At 48.1% G+C, this 14,578-nt stretch overlaps 1 protein-coding gene across 3 annotated transcripts in view; it reads left to right on the forward strand.

The window, feature by feature from the left end:
• Nucleotides 1-3,701: 3,701 nt before the first annotated feature.
• katnal2 (katanin p60 subunit A-like 2) overlaps nucleotides 3,702-14,578 on the forward strand; it is a 107,030-nt gene continuing 96,153 nt past the window's right edge. The window contains exons 1-7 of one of the 3 annotated variants that reach the window (XM_055861353.1): nucleotides 3,702-8,872; nucleotides 10,628-10,698; nucleotides 10,792-10,958; nucleotides 11,228-11,264; nucleotides 11,530-11,653; nucleotides 11,880-11,978; nucleotides 12,762-12,824. In XM_055861353.1, coding sequence (XP_055717328.1) covers nucleotides 8,822-8,872; nucleotides 10,628-10,698; nucleotides 10,792-10,958; nucleotides 11,228-11,264; nucleotides 11,530-11,653; nucleotides 11,880-11,978; nucleotides 12,762-12,824 — 612 coding nt within the window. In that variant the 5' untranslated portion in view covers nucleotides 3,702-8,821. The remainder of the gene's footprint in view (nucleotides 8,873-10,627; nucleotides 10,699-10,791; nucleotides 10,959-11,227; nucleotides 11,265-11,529; nucleotides 11,654-11,879; nucleotides 11,979-12,761; nucleotides 12,825-14,578) is intronic. The other 2 variants (XM_055861359.1, XM_055861370.1) reach the window with 2 other exon arrangements.

Raw genomic sequence — 14,578 nt, forward strand, 5'->3', positions numbered from 1 at the left:
TGTAGTCATGGCTCTATGTAGTACTGTGGAATAGAGTTCCATGTAGTCGTGGCTCTGTGTAGTACTGTGGAATAGAGTTCCATGTAGTCGTGGCTCTATGTAGTACTGTGGAATAGAGTTCCATGTAGTCGTGGCTCTGTGTAGTACTGTGGAATAGAGTTCCATGTAGTCGTGGCTCTGTGTAGTACTGTGGAATAGAGTTCCATGTAGTCGTGGCTCTGTGTAGTACTGTGGAATAGAGTTCCATGTAGTCGTGGCTCTGTGTAGTACTGTGGAATAGAGTTCCATGTAGTCGTGGCTCTGTGTAGTACTGTGGAATAGAGTTCCATGTAGTCGTGGCTCTGTGTAGTACTGTGGAATAGAGTTCCATGTAGTCGTGGCTCTATGTAGTACTGTGGAATAGAGTTCCATGTAGTCGTGGCTCTATGTAGTACTGTGGAATAGAGTTCCATGTAGTCGTGGCTCTATGTAGTACTGTGGAATAGAGTTCCATGTAGTCGTGGCTCTGTGTAGTACTGTGGAATAGAGTTCCATGTAGTCGTGGCTCTGTGTAGTACTGTGGAATAGAGTTCCATGTAGTCGTGGCTCTGTGTAGTACTGTGGAATAGAGTTCCATGTAGTCGTGGCTCTATGTAGTACTGTGGAATAGAGTTCCATGTAGTCGTGGCTCTATGTAGTACTGTGGAATAGAGTTCCATGTAGTCGTGGCTCTATGTAGTACTGTGGAATAGAGTTCCATGTAGTCGTGGCTCTGTGTAGTACTGTGGAATAGAGTTCCATGTAGTCGTGGCTCTGTGTAGTACTGTGGAATAGAGTTCCATGTAGTCGTGGCTCTGTGTAGTACTGTGGAATAGAGTTCCATGTAGCCGTGGCTCTGTGCAGTACTGTGGAATAGAGTTCCATGTAGCCGTGGCTCTGTGCAGTACTGTGGAATAGAGTTCCATGTAGCCGTGGCTCTGTGCAGTACTGTGGAATAGAGTTCCATGTAGCCGTGGCTCTGTGCAGTACTGTGGAATAGAGTTCCATGTAGCCGTGGCTCTGTGCAGTACTGTGGAATAGAGTTCCATGTAGCCGTGGCTCTGTGCAGTACTGTGGAATAGAGTTCCATGTAGCCGTGGCTCTGTGCAGTACTGTGGAATAGAGTTCCATGTAGCCGTGGCTCTGTGCAGTACTGTGGAATAGAGTTCCATGTAGCCGTGGCTCTGTGCAGTACTGTGGAATAGAGTTCCATGTAGCCGTGGCTCTGTGCAGTACTGTGGAATAGAGTTCCATGTAGCCGTGGCTCTGTGCAGTACTGTGGAATAGAGTTCCATGTAGCCGTGGCTCTGTGCAGTACTGTGGAATAGAGTTCCATGTAGCCGTGGCTCTGTGCAGTACTGTGGAATAGAGTTCCATGTAGCCGTGGCTCTGTGCAGTACTGTGGAATAGAGTTCCATGTAGCCGTGGCTCTGTGCAGTACTGTGGAATAGAGTTCCATGTAGCCGTGGCTCTGTGCAGTACTGTGGAATAGAGTTCCATGTAGCCGTGGCTCTGTGCAGTACTGTGGAATAGAGTTCCATGTAGCCGTGGCTCTGTGCAGTACTGTGGAATAGAGTTCCATGTAGCCGTGGCTCTGTGCAGTACTGTGGAATAGAGTTCCATGTAGCCGTGGCTCTGTGCAGTACTGTGGAATAGAGTTCCATGTAGCCGTGGCTCTGTGCAGTACTGTGGAATAGAGTTCCATGTAGCCGTGGCTCTGTGCAGTACTGTGGAATAGAGTTCCATGTAGCCGTGGCTCTGTGCAGTACTGTGGAATAGAGTTCCATGTAGCCGTGGCTCTGTGCAGTACTGTGGAATAGAGTTCCATGTAGCCGTGGCTCTGTGCAGTACTGTGGAATAGAGTTCCATGTAGCCGTGGCTCTGTGCAGTACTGTGGAATAGAGTTCCATGTAGCCGTGGCTCTGTGCAGTACTGTGGAATAGAGTTCCATGTAGCCGTGGCTCTGTGCAGTACTGTGGAATAGAGTTCCATGTAGCCGTGGCTCTGTGCAGTACTGTGGAATAGAGTTCCATGTAGCCGTGGCTCTGTGCAGTACTGTGGAATAGAGTTCCATGTAGCCGTGGCTCTGTGCAGTACTGTGGAATAGAGTTCCATGTAGCCGTGGCTCTGTGCAGTACTGTGGAATAGAGTTCCATGTAGCCGTGGCTCTGTGCAGTACTGTGGAATAGAGTTCCATGTAGCCGTGGCTCTGTGCAGTACTGTGGAATAGAGTTCCATGTAGCCGTGGCTCTGTGCAGTACTGTGGAATAGAGTTCCATGTAGCCGTGGCTCTGTGCAGTACTGTGGAATAGAGTTCCATGTAGCCGTGGCTCTGTGCAGTACTGTGGAATAGAGTTCCATGTAGCCGTGGCTCTGTGCAGTACTGTGGAATAGAGTTCCATGTAGCCGTGGCTCTGTGCAGTACTGTGGAATAGAGTTCCATGTAGCCGTGGCTCTGTGCAGTACTGTGGAATAGAGTTCCATGTAGCCGTGGCTCTGTGCAGTACTGTGGAATAGAGTTCCATGTAGCCGTGGCTCTGTGCAGTACTGTGGAATAGAGTTCCATGTAGCCGTGGCTCTGTGCAGTACTGTGGAATAGAGTTCCATGTAGCCGTGGCTCTGTGCAGTACTGTGGAATAGAGTTCCATGTAGCCGTGGCTCTGTGCAGTACTGTGGAATAGAGTTCCATGTAGCCGTGGCTCTGTGCAGTACTGTGGAATAGAGTTCCATGTAGCCGTGGCTCTGTGCAGTACTGTGGAATAGAGTTCCATGTAGCCGTGGCTCTGTGCAGTACTGTGGAATAGAGTTCCATGTAGCCGTGGCTCTGTGCAGTACTGTGGAATAGAGTTCCATGTAGCCGTGGCTCTGTGCAGTACTGTGGAATAGAGTTCCATGTAGCCGTGGCTCTGTGCAGTACTGTGGAATAGAGTTCCATGTAGCCGTGGCTCTGTGCAGTACTGTGGAATAGAGTTCCATGTAGCCGTGGCTCTGTGCAGTACTGTGGAATAGAGTTCCATGTAGCCGTGGCTCTGTGCAGTACTGTGGAATAGAGTTCCATGTAGCCGTGGCTCTGTGCAGTACTGTGGAATAGAGTTCCATGTAGCCGTGGCTCTGTGCAGTACTGTGGAATAGAGTTCCATGTAGCCGTGGCTCTGTGCAGTACTGTGGAATAGAGTTCCATGTAGCCGTGGCTCTGTGCAGTACTGTGGAATAGAGTTCCATGTAGCCGTGGCTCTGTGCAGTACTGTGGAATAGAGTTCCATGTAGCCGTGGCTCTGTGCAGTACTGTGGAATAGAGTTCCATGTAGCCGTGGCTCTGTGCAGTACTGTGGAATAGAGTTCCATGTAGCCGTGGCTCTGTGCAGTACTGTGGAATAGAGTTCCATGTAGCCGTGGCTCTGTGCAGTACTGTGGAATAGAGTTCCATGTAGCCGTGGCTCTGTGCAGTACTGTGGAATAGAGTTCCATGTAGCCGTGGCTCTGTGCAGTACTGTGGAATAGAGTTCCATGTAGCCGTGGCTCTGTGCAGTACTGTGGAATAGAGTTCCATGTAGCCGTGGCTCTGTGCAGTACTGTGGAATAGAGTTCCATGTAGCCGTGGCTCTGTGCAGTACTGTGGAATAGAGTTCCATGTAGCCGTGGCTCTGTGCAGTACTGTGGAATAGAGTTCCATGTAGCCGTGGCTCTGTGCAGTACTGTGGAATAGAGTTCCATGTAGCCGTGGCTCTGTGCAGTACTGTGGAATAGAGTTCCATGTAGTCGTGGCTCTATGTAGTACTGTGCACCTCCCATAGTCTGTTCTGAACTTGGGGACTGTGAAGAGACCTCTGGTGGCATGTCTTGTGGGGTATGCATTAGAGGTCGACCGATTAATCGGAATGGCCGATTTGAATTATTATTATTTTTACACCTTTATTTAACTGGGCAAGTCAGTTAAGAACACATTCTTATTTTCAACGTTAACCCACTGTTGTCTACCGGGGAACAGTGGGTTAACAGCCTTGTTCAGAGGCAGAACGGCAGATTTGTACCTTGTCAGCTCAGGGATTCAATCTTGCAACCTTACGGTTAACTAGTCCAACGCTCTAACCACCTGCCTCACGAGGAGCCCGCCTGTTATGCGAATGCAGTAAGCCAAGGTAAGTTGCTAGTGTAAGAAATTGTAATAGATACTGAAAACTTGTTATAACAACTTCTCAACACAGGCCATACTTTGCACAACATGCACCAACCCCCCCCCCGCTTTTCTGGTGAGACACATCCTGCTCTCATCAGATAACAACCTCAGACACACACACATAGAACAGGCCCCTGCTAAAACCAAACGCACACGCATTCTGCTCAAGGTTGAGACTCTAAGACAAAGAACCATGTTAAGAGCCAATGGAACGTCGACACCAGGCCCGAACAGGACTACCCACGACCCAGAGCGACCAATCTGACGAACAGACTCCCAGAATATACCTACGTCATTTTACTGTATAAATGACCTGCACACCATGTTTCGGGGCTCTTCCGATAGTTCCATAAGAACCAGACGAACAAGTCCGTGCAGCACGCGTTGCCAGATATCTTTACCTTTTAATAAACTGCCTTTACTATATCTAAAGTCCACCCTGTCTAGCGTCTCAGCTTGGTCTCATTTCTCCAGTAACGATTCATCAACACTAGCTAGCATTAAACGTATCTTATAAAAATCAATCAATCATAATCACTAGTTATAACTCCTCATGGTTGATGATATTACTAGTTTATCTAGCGTGTCCTGCGTTGCATATAATCGATGCGGTGCGCATTCGCGAAAAAGGACTCGTTGCTCAAACGTGTACCTAAACATCAATGCCTTTCTTAAAATCAATACACAGAAGTATATATTTTTAAACCTGCATATTTAGCTAATATAAATCCAGGTTAGCAGGCAATATTAACCAGGTGAAATTGTGTCACTTCTCTTGCACGCAGAGTCAGGGTATATGCAACAGTTTGGGCCGCCTGGCTCGTTGCGAACTAATTTGCCAGAATTTTACGTAATTATGACATAACATTGAAGGTTGCGCAATGTAACAGTAATATTTAGACTGATGGATGCCATCCATTAGATAAAATATGGAACGGTTCCGTTTTTCACTGAAAGAATAAACGTCTTGTTTTCGAGATGATAGTTTCTGAATTCGACCATATTAATGACCTAAGGCTCGCATTTCGGTGTGTTATGTTATAATTAAGTCTATGATTTGATAGAGCAGTCTGACTGAGCGGTGGTAGGCAGCAGCAGGCTCGTAAGCATTCATTCAAACAGCACTTCCGTGCATTTTGCCAGCAGCTCTTCGCTGTGCTTCAAGCATTGAACTGTTTGACTTCAAGCCTATCAACTCCCGAGATTAGGCTGGTGTAACCAATGTGAAATGGCTAGCTAGTTAGCGGGGTGCGCTCTACTAGCTAACAGCGTCACTCTGAGACTTGGAGTAGTTGTTCTCCTTGCTCTGCATGGGTAACGCTGCTTCGAGGGTGGCTGTTGTCGATGTGTTGCTGGTTCGAGCCCAGTGAGGAGAGGGACGGAAGCTATACTGTTACACTGGCAATACTAAAGTGCCTATAAGAACATCCAATAGTCAAAGGTATATGAAATACAAATGGTATAGAGAGAAATAGTCCTCTAATAACTACAACCTAAAACTTCTTACCTGGGAATATTGAAGACTCATGTTAAAAGGAACCACCAGCTTTCATATGTTCTCATGTTCTGAGCAAGGAACTTAAACGTTAGCTTTTTTACATGGCTCATATTGCACTTTTACTTTCTTCTCCAACACTTTGTTTTTGCATTATTTAAACCAAATTGAACATGTTTCATTATTTATTTGAGGCTAAATTGATTTTATTGATGTATTATATTAAGTTAAAAAAAGTGTTCATTCACTATTGTTGTCATTGTCATTATTACAAATACATGTAAAAAAAAACGGCCGATTTAATCGGTATCGGCTTTTTTGGTCCTCCAATAATCGGTATCGGTATCTGCGTTGAAAATTCATAATCGGTCGACCTCAAGTATGCATGGGTGTCCGGAGCTGTGTGCCAGTAGTTTAGACAGGCAGCTCGGTGTATTCAACATCAAATGTATTTATATAGCCCTTCTTACATCAGCTGATATCTCAAAGTGCTGTACAGAAACCCAGCCTAAAACCCCAAATAGCAAGCAATGCAGGTGTAGAAGCACGGTGGCTAGGAAAAACTCCCTAGAAAGGCCAGAACCTAGGAAGAAACCTAGAGAGGAACCAGGCTATGAGGGGTGGCCAGTCCTCTTCTGGCTGTGCCGGTGGGAGATTATAACAAAACATGGCCAAGATGTTCAAATGTTCATAGATGACCAGCAGGGTCAAATAATAATAATCGCAGTATTTGTCGAGGGTGCAGCAAGTCAGCTCCTCAGGAGTAAATGTCAGTTGGCTTTTCATAGCCGATCATTCAGAGTATCTCTACCGCTCCTGTGGTCTCTAGAGAGTTGAAAACAGCAGGTCTGGGACAGGTAGCACGTCAGGTGAACAGGTCAGGGTTCCATAGCCGCAGGCAGAACAGTTGAAACTGGAGCAGCAGCACGGCCAGGTGGACTGGGGACAGCAAGGAGTCATCATGCCAGGTAGTCATGAGGCATGGTCCTAGGGCTCAGGTCCTCCGAAAGAGAGAATTAGAGAGAGCATACTTAAATTCACACAGGACACCGGATAAGACAGGAGAAGTACTCCAGATATAACAAACTGACCCTAGCCCCCCGACACAAACTAATGCAGCATAAATACTGGAGGCTGAGACAGGAGGGGTCAGGAGACACTGTGGCCCCATCCGATGATACCCCCGGACAGGGCCTGCATCTGCCTGCCCGCCCAGCATCACTTCTCTGGACGGTTCTGACCTAGAATATGTGGACAACTACAAATACCTAGGTGTCTGGTTAGACTGTAAACTCTCCTTCCAGACTCACATCAAACATCTCCATTCCAAAGTTACATCTAGAATTGGCTTCCTTTTTTGCAACAAAGCATCCTTCACTCATGCTGCCAAACATACCCTCGTAAAACTGATCATCTTACCGATCCTCGACTTCGGCGATGTCATTTACAAAATAGCCTCCAATACCCTACTCAGCAAATTGGATGCAGTCTATCACAGTGCCATCCGTTTTGTCACCAAAGCCCCATATACTACCCACCACTGCGACCTGTACACTCTCGTTGGCTGGCCCTCGCTTCATACTCGTCGCCAAACCAACTGGCTCCAGGTCATCTATAAGTCTCTGCTAGGTAAAGTCCCGCATTATCTCTGCTCGCTGGTCACCATAGCAGCACCCACCCGTAGCACGCGCTCCAGCAGGTATATCTCTCTGGTCACCCCCAAAGCCAATTCCTCCTTTGGTCATCTTTCCTTCCAGTTCTCTGCTGCCATTGACTGGAACGAACTACAAACTCTCTGAAACTGGAAACACTTATCTCCCTCACTAGCTTTAAGCACCAGCTGTCAGAGCAGCTCACAGATCACCGCACCTGTACATAGCCCATCTATAATTTAGCCCAAACAACTACCTCTTCCCCTACTGTATTTATTTATTTTGCTCCTTTGCACCCTAGTATTTCTACTCTGCACACTCATCTACTGTCAAATCTACCAATCCAGTGTTTTAATTGCTATATTGTGTTTACTTCGCCACCATGGCCTATTTATTGCCTTTACCTCCCTTATCTCACCTCATTTGCTCACATTGTATATAGACTTATTTTTCTACTATATTATTTACTGTATGTTTGTTTATTATATATGTAACTCTGTGTCACACTGCTTTGCTTATTCTTGGCCAGGTCGCAGTTGTAAATGAGAACTTGTTATCAACTTGCCTACCTGGTTAAATAAAGGTGAAATAAAAAATGAAAACAGCCTCTCTTAGGGTGAGTGAAATGGTCAGAGTGAGGTGTTCTCTCGTTTGTGTCAGAAAGTAACTAGCAGTGTGCGCTCTGAACGCTCCAACAGCCGAAACGCTCGGGATTTAGCAGCTGACAATCTGATATGACAAACGCTCTGAATTTACGAAGAGCACACTCCGGCGCTCCAGAGTGAATTTACGAACGCACCCATAGTTGATGAGCGACTTGGTCGTCTGATTCGGTTCGGTGGCAGCAAGTAGCAACAGTACCTATGGGGCGGAGTTATGGGAGATGCCCGAGTCAGTTTCCAAATGTTTGTTTGTTCGTCGCGATGGTCAGTAATGCCGCGTTCACAATACCTGGGAATTTGGAAATATCCGACTTCAGTGCGTTCAAAACAAATGGGAACTCGGGGGAAAAAACGAGCTCCGACTGGGAAAAATCTATTTGAACGGTGAGCCAACTCGGGGACTCTTTCTTGAGCTCCGACCTGGAGAATACTGACGTCCTGATTTGGTCTCGTATTGTTCCGAGTTCCCAGTTGTTTTGTTCGTTAGGCAGTCGGATCTGGCACTGACGCCGGGTCATGGAGGAGAGGACGGTCTTTTGCGGTTTCAAAACAACTGGGAACTTCGGAATAACAGGTCTTGACGTGATGATATTAACGTCGGAGCTCTAGAAAGATGCCCGAGTATCCGACTTGAATACCGAGTTGGATGACCGTTCACAATGTGTTTTTCCCAGTCTGAGATCGTTTAATTGTTGTTCCCAGTTGTCTTGAACGCCCTGAAGTTGGAGATTTCCGAGTTCCCAGTTGTTTTGAACACGGCATTGTGCCCAAACCAGAAAACCCCGTGTCACGCCAACGACAGATCGCAACATCCACAATGGAACTTTCATATCAATCTATCAAAACCGCGAATCAAGCAAGAGAGGCGGTGAGTATTGTTTTCATCAATATGGCTTAATATACAAAGGAATCACTATATTTGGCATCGTGTTTTATATTAAGTAAGTTAACTTTCACAAGCTAACCAGTTAGCTAGCTAGTGGCATGATTTATTCAGTGGAGTCTTTCAGCGTCCACTGTTGCCTAGGCAATCTGTCTTGGCGCTGTGTCGTGAATATGGTGCTGGGACAGGAAGCGAATCATGTTGCAGATGTCTGGTTGTTACCTGGCTGGTTGTTACCTGGCTGGTTGTCACCTGGCTGGTTGTTAGCCGGCTGGTTGTTACCTGGCTGGTTGTTACCTGGCTGGTTGTTACCTCTCTGGTTGTGACCTGGCTGGTTGTGACCTGGCTGGTTGTGACCTGGCTGGTTGTCACCTGGCTGGTTGTCACCTGGCTGGTTGTGACCTGGCTGGTTGTGACCTGGCTGGTTGTGACCTGGCTGGTTGTTACCTGGCTGGTTGTCACCTGGCTGGTTGTCACCTGGCTGGTTGTGACCTGGCTGGTTGTTACCTGGCTGGTTGTTAGCTGGCTGGTTGTTAGCCGGCTGGTTGTCACCTGGCTGGTTGTCACCTGGCTGGTTGTTACCTGGCTGGTTGTTAGCTGGCTGGTTGTCACCTGGCTGGTTGTCACCTGGCTGGTTGTCACCTGGCTGGTTGTCACCTGGCTGGTTGTTACCTGGCTGGTTGTTACCTGGCTGGTTGTTAGCCGGCTGGTTGCGACCTGGCTGGTTGTTAGCTGGCTGGTTGTTACCTGGCTGGTTGTTAGCTGGCTGGTTGTTACCTGGCTGGTTGTTACCTGGCTGGTTGTTAGCTGGCTGGTTGTTACCTGGCTGGTTGTTACCTGGCTGGTTGCGACCTGGCTGGTTGTTAGCTGGCTGGTTGTTAGCTGGCTGGTTGTTAGCTGGCTGGTTGTTAGCTGGCTGGTTGTTAGCTGGCTGGTTGTTAGCTGGCTGGTTGTGACCTGGCTGGTTGTTAGCCGGCTGGTTGTTACCTGGCTGGTTGTTACCTGGCTGGTTGTTACCTGGCTGGTTGCGACCTGGCTGGTTGTTAGCTGGCTGGTTGTTAGCTGGCTGGTTGTTAGCTGGCTGGTTGTTAGCTGGCTGGTTGTTAGCTGGCTGGTTGTTACCTGGCTGGTTGTCACCTGGCTGACCCCGCCGGCTGGTTGTTAGCCGGCTGGTTGTTACCCGGCTGGTTGTTAGCTGGCTGGTTGTTAGCTGGCTGGTTGTGACCTGGCTGACCCCGCCGGCTGGTTGTTAGCCGGCTGGTTGTTACCTGGCTGGTTGTTAGCCGGCTGGTTGTTAGCCGGCTGGTTGTCAGCCGGCTGGTTGTTACCTGGCTGGTTGTTAGCCGGCTGGTTGTTAGCCGGCTGGTTGTTAGCCGGCTGGTTGTTAGCCGGCTGGTTGTCAGCTGGCTGGTTGTTAGCTGGCTGGTTGTTACCTGGCTGGTTGTTACCTGGCTGGTTGTTAGCCGGCTGGTTGTTACCTGGCTGGTTGTTAGCTGGCTGGTTGTTAGCTGGCTGGTTGTGACCTGGCTGGTTGTTAGCCGGCTGGTTGTTAGCCGGATGGTTGTTAGCCGGCTGGTTGTTAGCCGGCTGGTTGTGACCTGGCTGGTTGTCACCTGGCTGGTTGTCACCTGGCTGGTTGTTAGCCGGCTGGTTGTTACCTGGCTGGTTGTCACCTGGCTGGTTGTTACCCGGCTGGTTGTTACCTGGCTGGTACACTGATTAACTCGTTTCTTACATTAGGATGAAATGAGAACAGAGTCCAGAAGAAGAAATCTACTCATATTAATCTTTCATCATTTAATGGAGGCAGGGTAAGTCAGTGTTTATATAGTGCATGTCTGAGTCCTGTAAAGTAGCCTTAGGTCTCCAGAAGGCTCGACATGAACATGACTATGTGTTGACAGGTACATGGATGCTGCCAGTGCTCTGGAACAGGATACCAACTTCGTACTGCGACGGTTTGAAGTGTGTGACAATATAGACCTGGACACAGTGTTGATGGAGTATGAGAGTTACTACTTCATCAAGTTCCAGAGATATCCCAAACTAACCAAGAAACTGCCAGAATCAGGTTGGCATGGCGACAGAATCTCACTTTACTCCTTTAGATGTTTTGTATTATTATAGTGCCGTGCATCTTCAAGGATGCCCAGCCCACATGGGCTCATAAGACACTGCATTTTCTGTAGCAAAACAATAATGTATACACACACAATTACAATGAAAAACAATCTGCCGTTTCAGAGATATAGGTTATCTTGTGGTAACATGTGGTAATGTATCATATCACTAATTGCTATGTGTTTTGGGTTATCTCCTGTTCATCTCTTTTCTATCTAGTTGAAAGTAAACATGCAAGAAGTTGTGGAAAAAAGAGGTGAGCCCTTTTTCTCTGATAAAACAAGCTTCAGAGTCTGGTGTTGGATTTCTGGAATGGCTCAATATCAGGGTACTGTGTTCTGTCTGTCTGTCTGTCTGTCTGTCTGTCTGTCTGTCTGTCTGTCTGTCTGTCTGTCTGTCTGTCTGTCTGTCTGTCGTGCTCTGGCTGCTGTGGTCTGTCTGTCTGTCCGTCCGTCTGTCTGTCTGTCTGTGTTCTGTCTGTGTTCTGTCTGTCTGTCTGTCTGTCTGTCTGTGTCCTTCAGGGTCCCCTGTACTGGAATTCAGCCCCTCCCCAGAATAAACTCCTCCCACAGACCCCCCTCCAGGGGTGGAGTCAAGAAGACAGAACCCAAGATGGTGATCAAGGACGCCAGTAAAGCTGTTGGGGTACGTTTTCACACCACTCTGTTTCAAACAATCAAATGAATTTACTGAATGTGCTTACATTTCACGATGGACGCAGCAGAACAGGCTGTTTGTACCATGTGACATCCCTCTATTCCCTATATAGAACCCTATGGGACCTGGTCAAACATAGTGCACTATATGGGGAATAGGGTGCCATTTGTTCCTGCTGATCACTATGATTGGCAGGTATTGTTGATGGTTGCAGGAGAACGGTGGACTCTCCTCTCCTCCAGAATCGACAGAGTTCGGCCTGAATGTTTCCCCCATCGTCAGGAGTGGAGCAGGAGAAGGACAGATGAAGAAGGTAGGGAACGGGAACACACACACAGTTGTAAAACTAACCTCGAGGGGACACACAATTCAGTCCCATTCTAAATCCTATTTTTGCTAATCCTAACCTTAACCTGAAAACCTAACCTTAACCCTAGCCCCTAATCCTAACCTTAACCCTAGCTCCTAAACCTAACCTTAACCCTAGCTCCTAAACCTAATCCTAACCTTAACCCTAGCTCCTAAACCTAACCTTAACCCTAGCACCTAAACCTAACCTTAACCCTAGCTCCTAATCCTAACCTTAACCCTAGCTCCTAATCCTAACCTTAACCCTAGCTCCTAATCCTAACCTTAACCCTAGCTCCTAATCCTAACCTTAACCCTAGCTCCTAAACCTAATCCTAACCTTAACCCTAGCTCCTAAACCTAACCTTAACCCTAGCTCCTAAACCTAATCCTAACCTTAACCCTAGCTCCTAATCCTAACCTTAACCCTAGCTCCTAATCCTAACCTTAACCCTAGCTCCTAATCCTAACCTTAACCCTAGCTCCTAAACCTAACCTTAACCCTAGCTCCTAATCCTAACCTTAACCCTAGCTCCTAATCCTAACCTTAACCCTAGCTCCTAAACCTAACCTTAACCCTAGCTCCTAAACCTAATCCTAACCTTAACCCTAGCTCCTAAACCTAATCCTAACCTTAACCCTAGCTCCTAAACCTAATCCTAACGTCCACAGACACACAAACACAGTGTCAAAGTGTTTCATGAGTTTATGTTGATAGTCCTGTGGTTGTATTGCTTTTCTCTGTTAGGGTCATCTGATTGACTACAGAGAGCTAGTCCAAGATGCATCCAACAGTCTGTCAGAACCCATGGTACTGTACTCTGACCTCTAACCCTACTGTCCAGACCCCATGGTACTGTACTCTGACCTCTAACCCTACTGTCCAGACCCCATGGTACTGTACTCTGACCTCTAACCCTACTGTCCAGACCCCATGGTACTGTACTCTGACCTCTAACCCTACTGTCCAGACCCCATGGTACTGTACTCTGACCTCTAACCCTACTGTCCAGACCCCATGGTACTGTACTCTGACCTCTAACCCTACTGTCCAGACCCCATGGTACTGTACTCTGACCTCTAACCCTACTGTCCAGACCATGGTACTGTACACTGACCTCTAACCCTACTGTCCAGACCCCATGGTACTGTACTCTGACCTCTAACCCTACTGTCCAGATCCCATGGTACTGTACTCTGACCTCTAACCCTACTGTCCAGACCCCATGGTACTGTACTCTGACCTCTAACCCTACTGTCCAGACCCCATGGTACTGTACTCTGACCTCTAACCCTACTGTCCAGACCCCATGGTACTGTACTCTGACCTCTAACCCTACTGTCCAGACCCCATGGTACTGTACTCTGACCTCTAACCCTACTGTCCAGACCCCATGGTACTGTACTCTGACCTCTAACCCTACTGTCCAGACCCCATGGTACTGTACTCTGACCTCTAACCCTACTGTCCGGACCCCATGGTACTGTACTCTGACCTCTAACCCTACTGTCCGGACCCCATGGTACTGTACTCTGACCTCTAACCCTACTGTCCAGACCCCATGGTACTGTACTCTGACCTCTAACCCTACTGTCCGGACCCCATGGTACTGTACTCTGACCTCTAACCCTACTGTCCAGACCCCATGGTACTGTACTCTGACCCCTAACCCTACTGTCCAGACCCCATGGTACTGTACTCTGACCTCTAACCCTACTGTCCGGACCCCATGGTACTGTACTCTGACCTCTAACCCTACTGTCCGGACCCCATGGTACTGTACTCTGACCTCTAACCCTACTGTCCGGACCCCATGGTACTGTACTCTGACCTCTAACCCTACTGTCCGGACCCCATGGTACTGTACTCTGACCTCTAACCCTACTGTCCGGACCCCATGGTACTGTACTCTGACCTCTAACCCTACTGTCCGGACCCCATGGTACTGTACTCTGACCTCTAACCCTACTGTCCGGACCCCATGGTACTGTACTCTGACCTCTAACCCTACTCTCCGGACCCCATGGTACTGTACTCTGACCTCTAACCCTACTGTCCGGACCCCATGGTACTGTACTCTGACCTCTAACCCTACTGTCCGGACCCCATGGTACTGTACTCTGACCTCTAACCCTACTGTCCAGACCCCATGGTACTGTACTCTGACCTCTAACCCTACTGTCCAGACCCCATGGTACTGTACTCTGACCTCTAACCCCTACTGTCTAGACCCCATGGTACTGTACTCTTACCCCTAACCCTACTGTCCAGACCCCATGGTACTGTACTCTGACCTCTAACCCTACTGTCCGGACCCCATGGTACTGTACTCTGACCTCTAACCCTACTGTCCGGACCCCATGGTACTGTACTCTGACCTCTAACCCTACTGTCAAGACCCCATGGTACTGTACTCTGACCCCTAACCCTACTGTCCAGACCCCATGGTACTGTACTCTGACCCCTAACCCTACTGTCCAGACCCCATGGTACTGTACTCTGACCTCTAACCCTACTGTCCAGACCCCATGGTACTGTACTCTGACCTCTAACCCTACTGTCCA

The sequence above is a fragment of the Salvelinus fontinalis genome, chromosome 2 (genome assembly GCF_029448725.1).
Source record: "Salvelinus fontinalis isolate EN_2023a chromosome 2, ASM2944872v1, whole genome shotgun sequence".
Lineage (NCBI taxonomy): Eukaryota > Metazoa > Chordata > Actinopteri > Salmoniformes > Salmonidae > Salvelinus > Salvelinus fontinalis.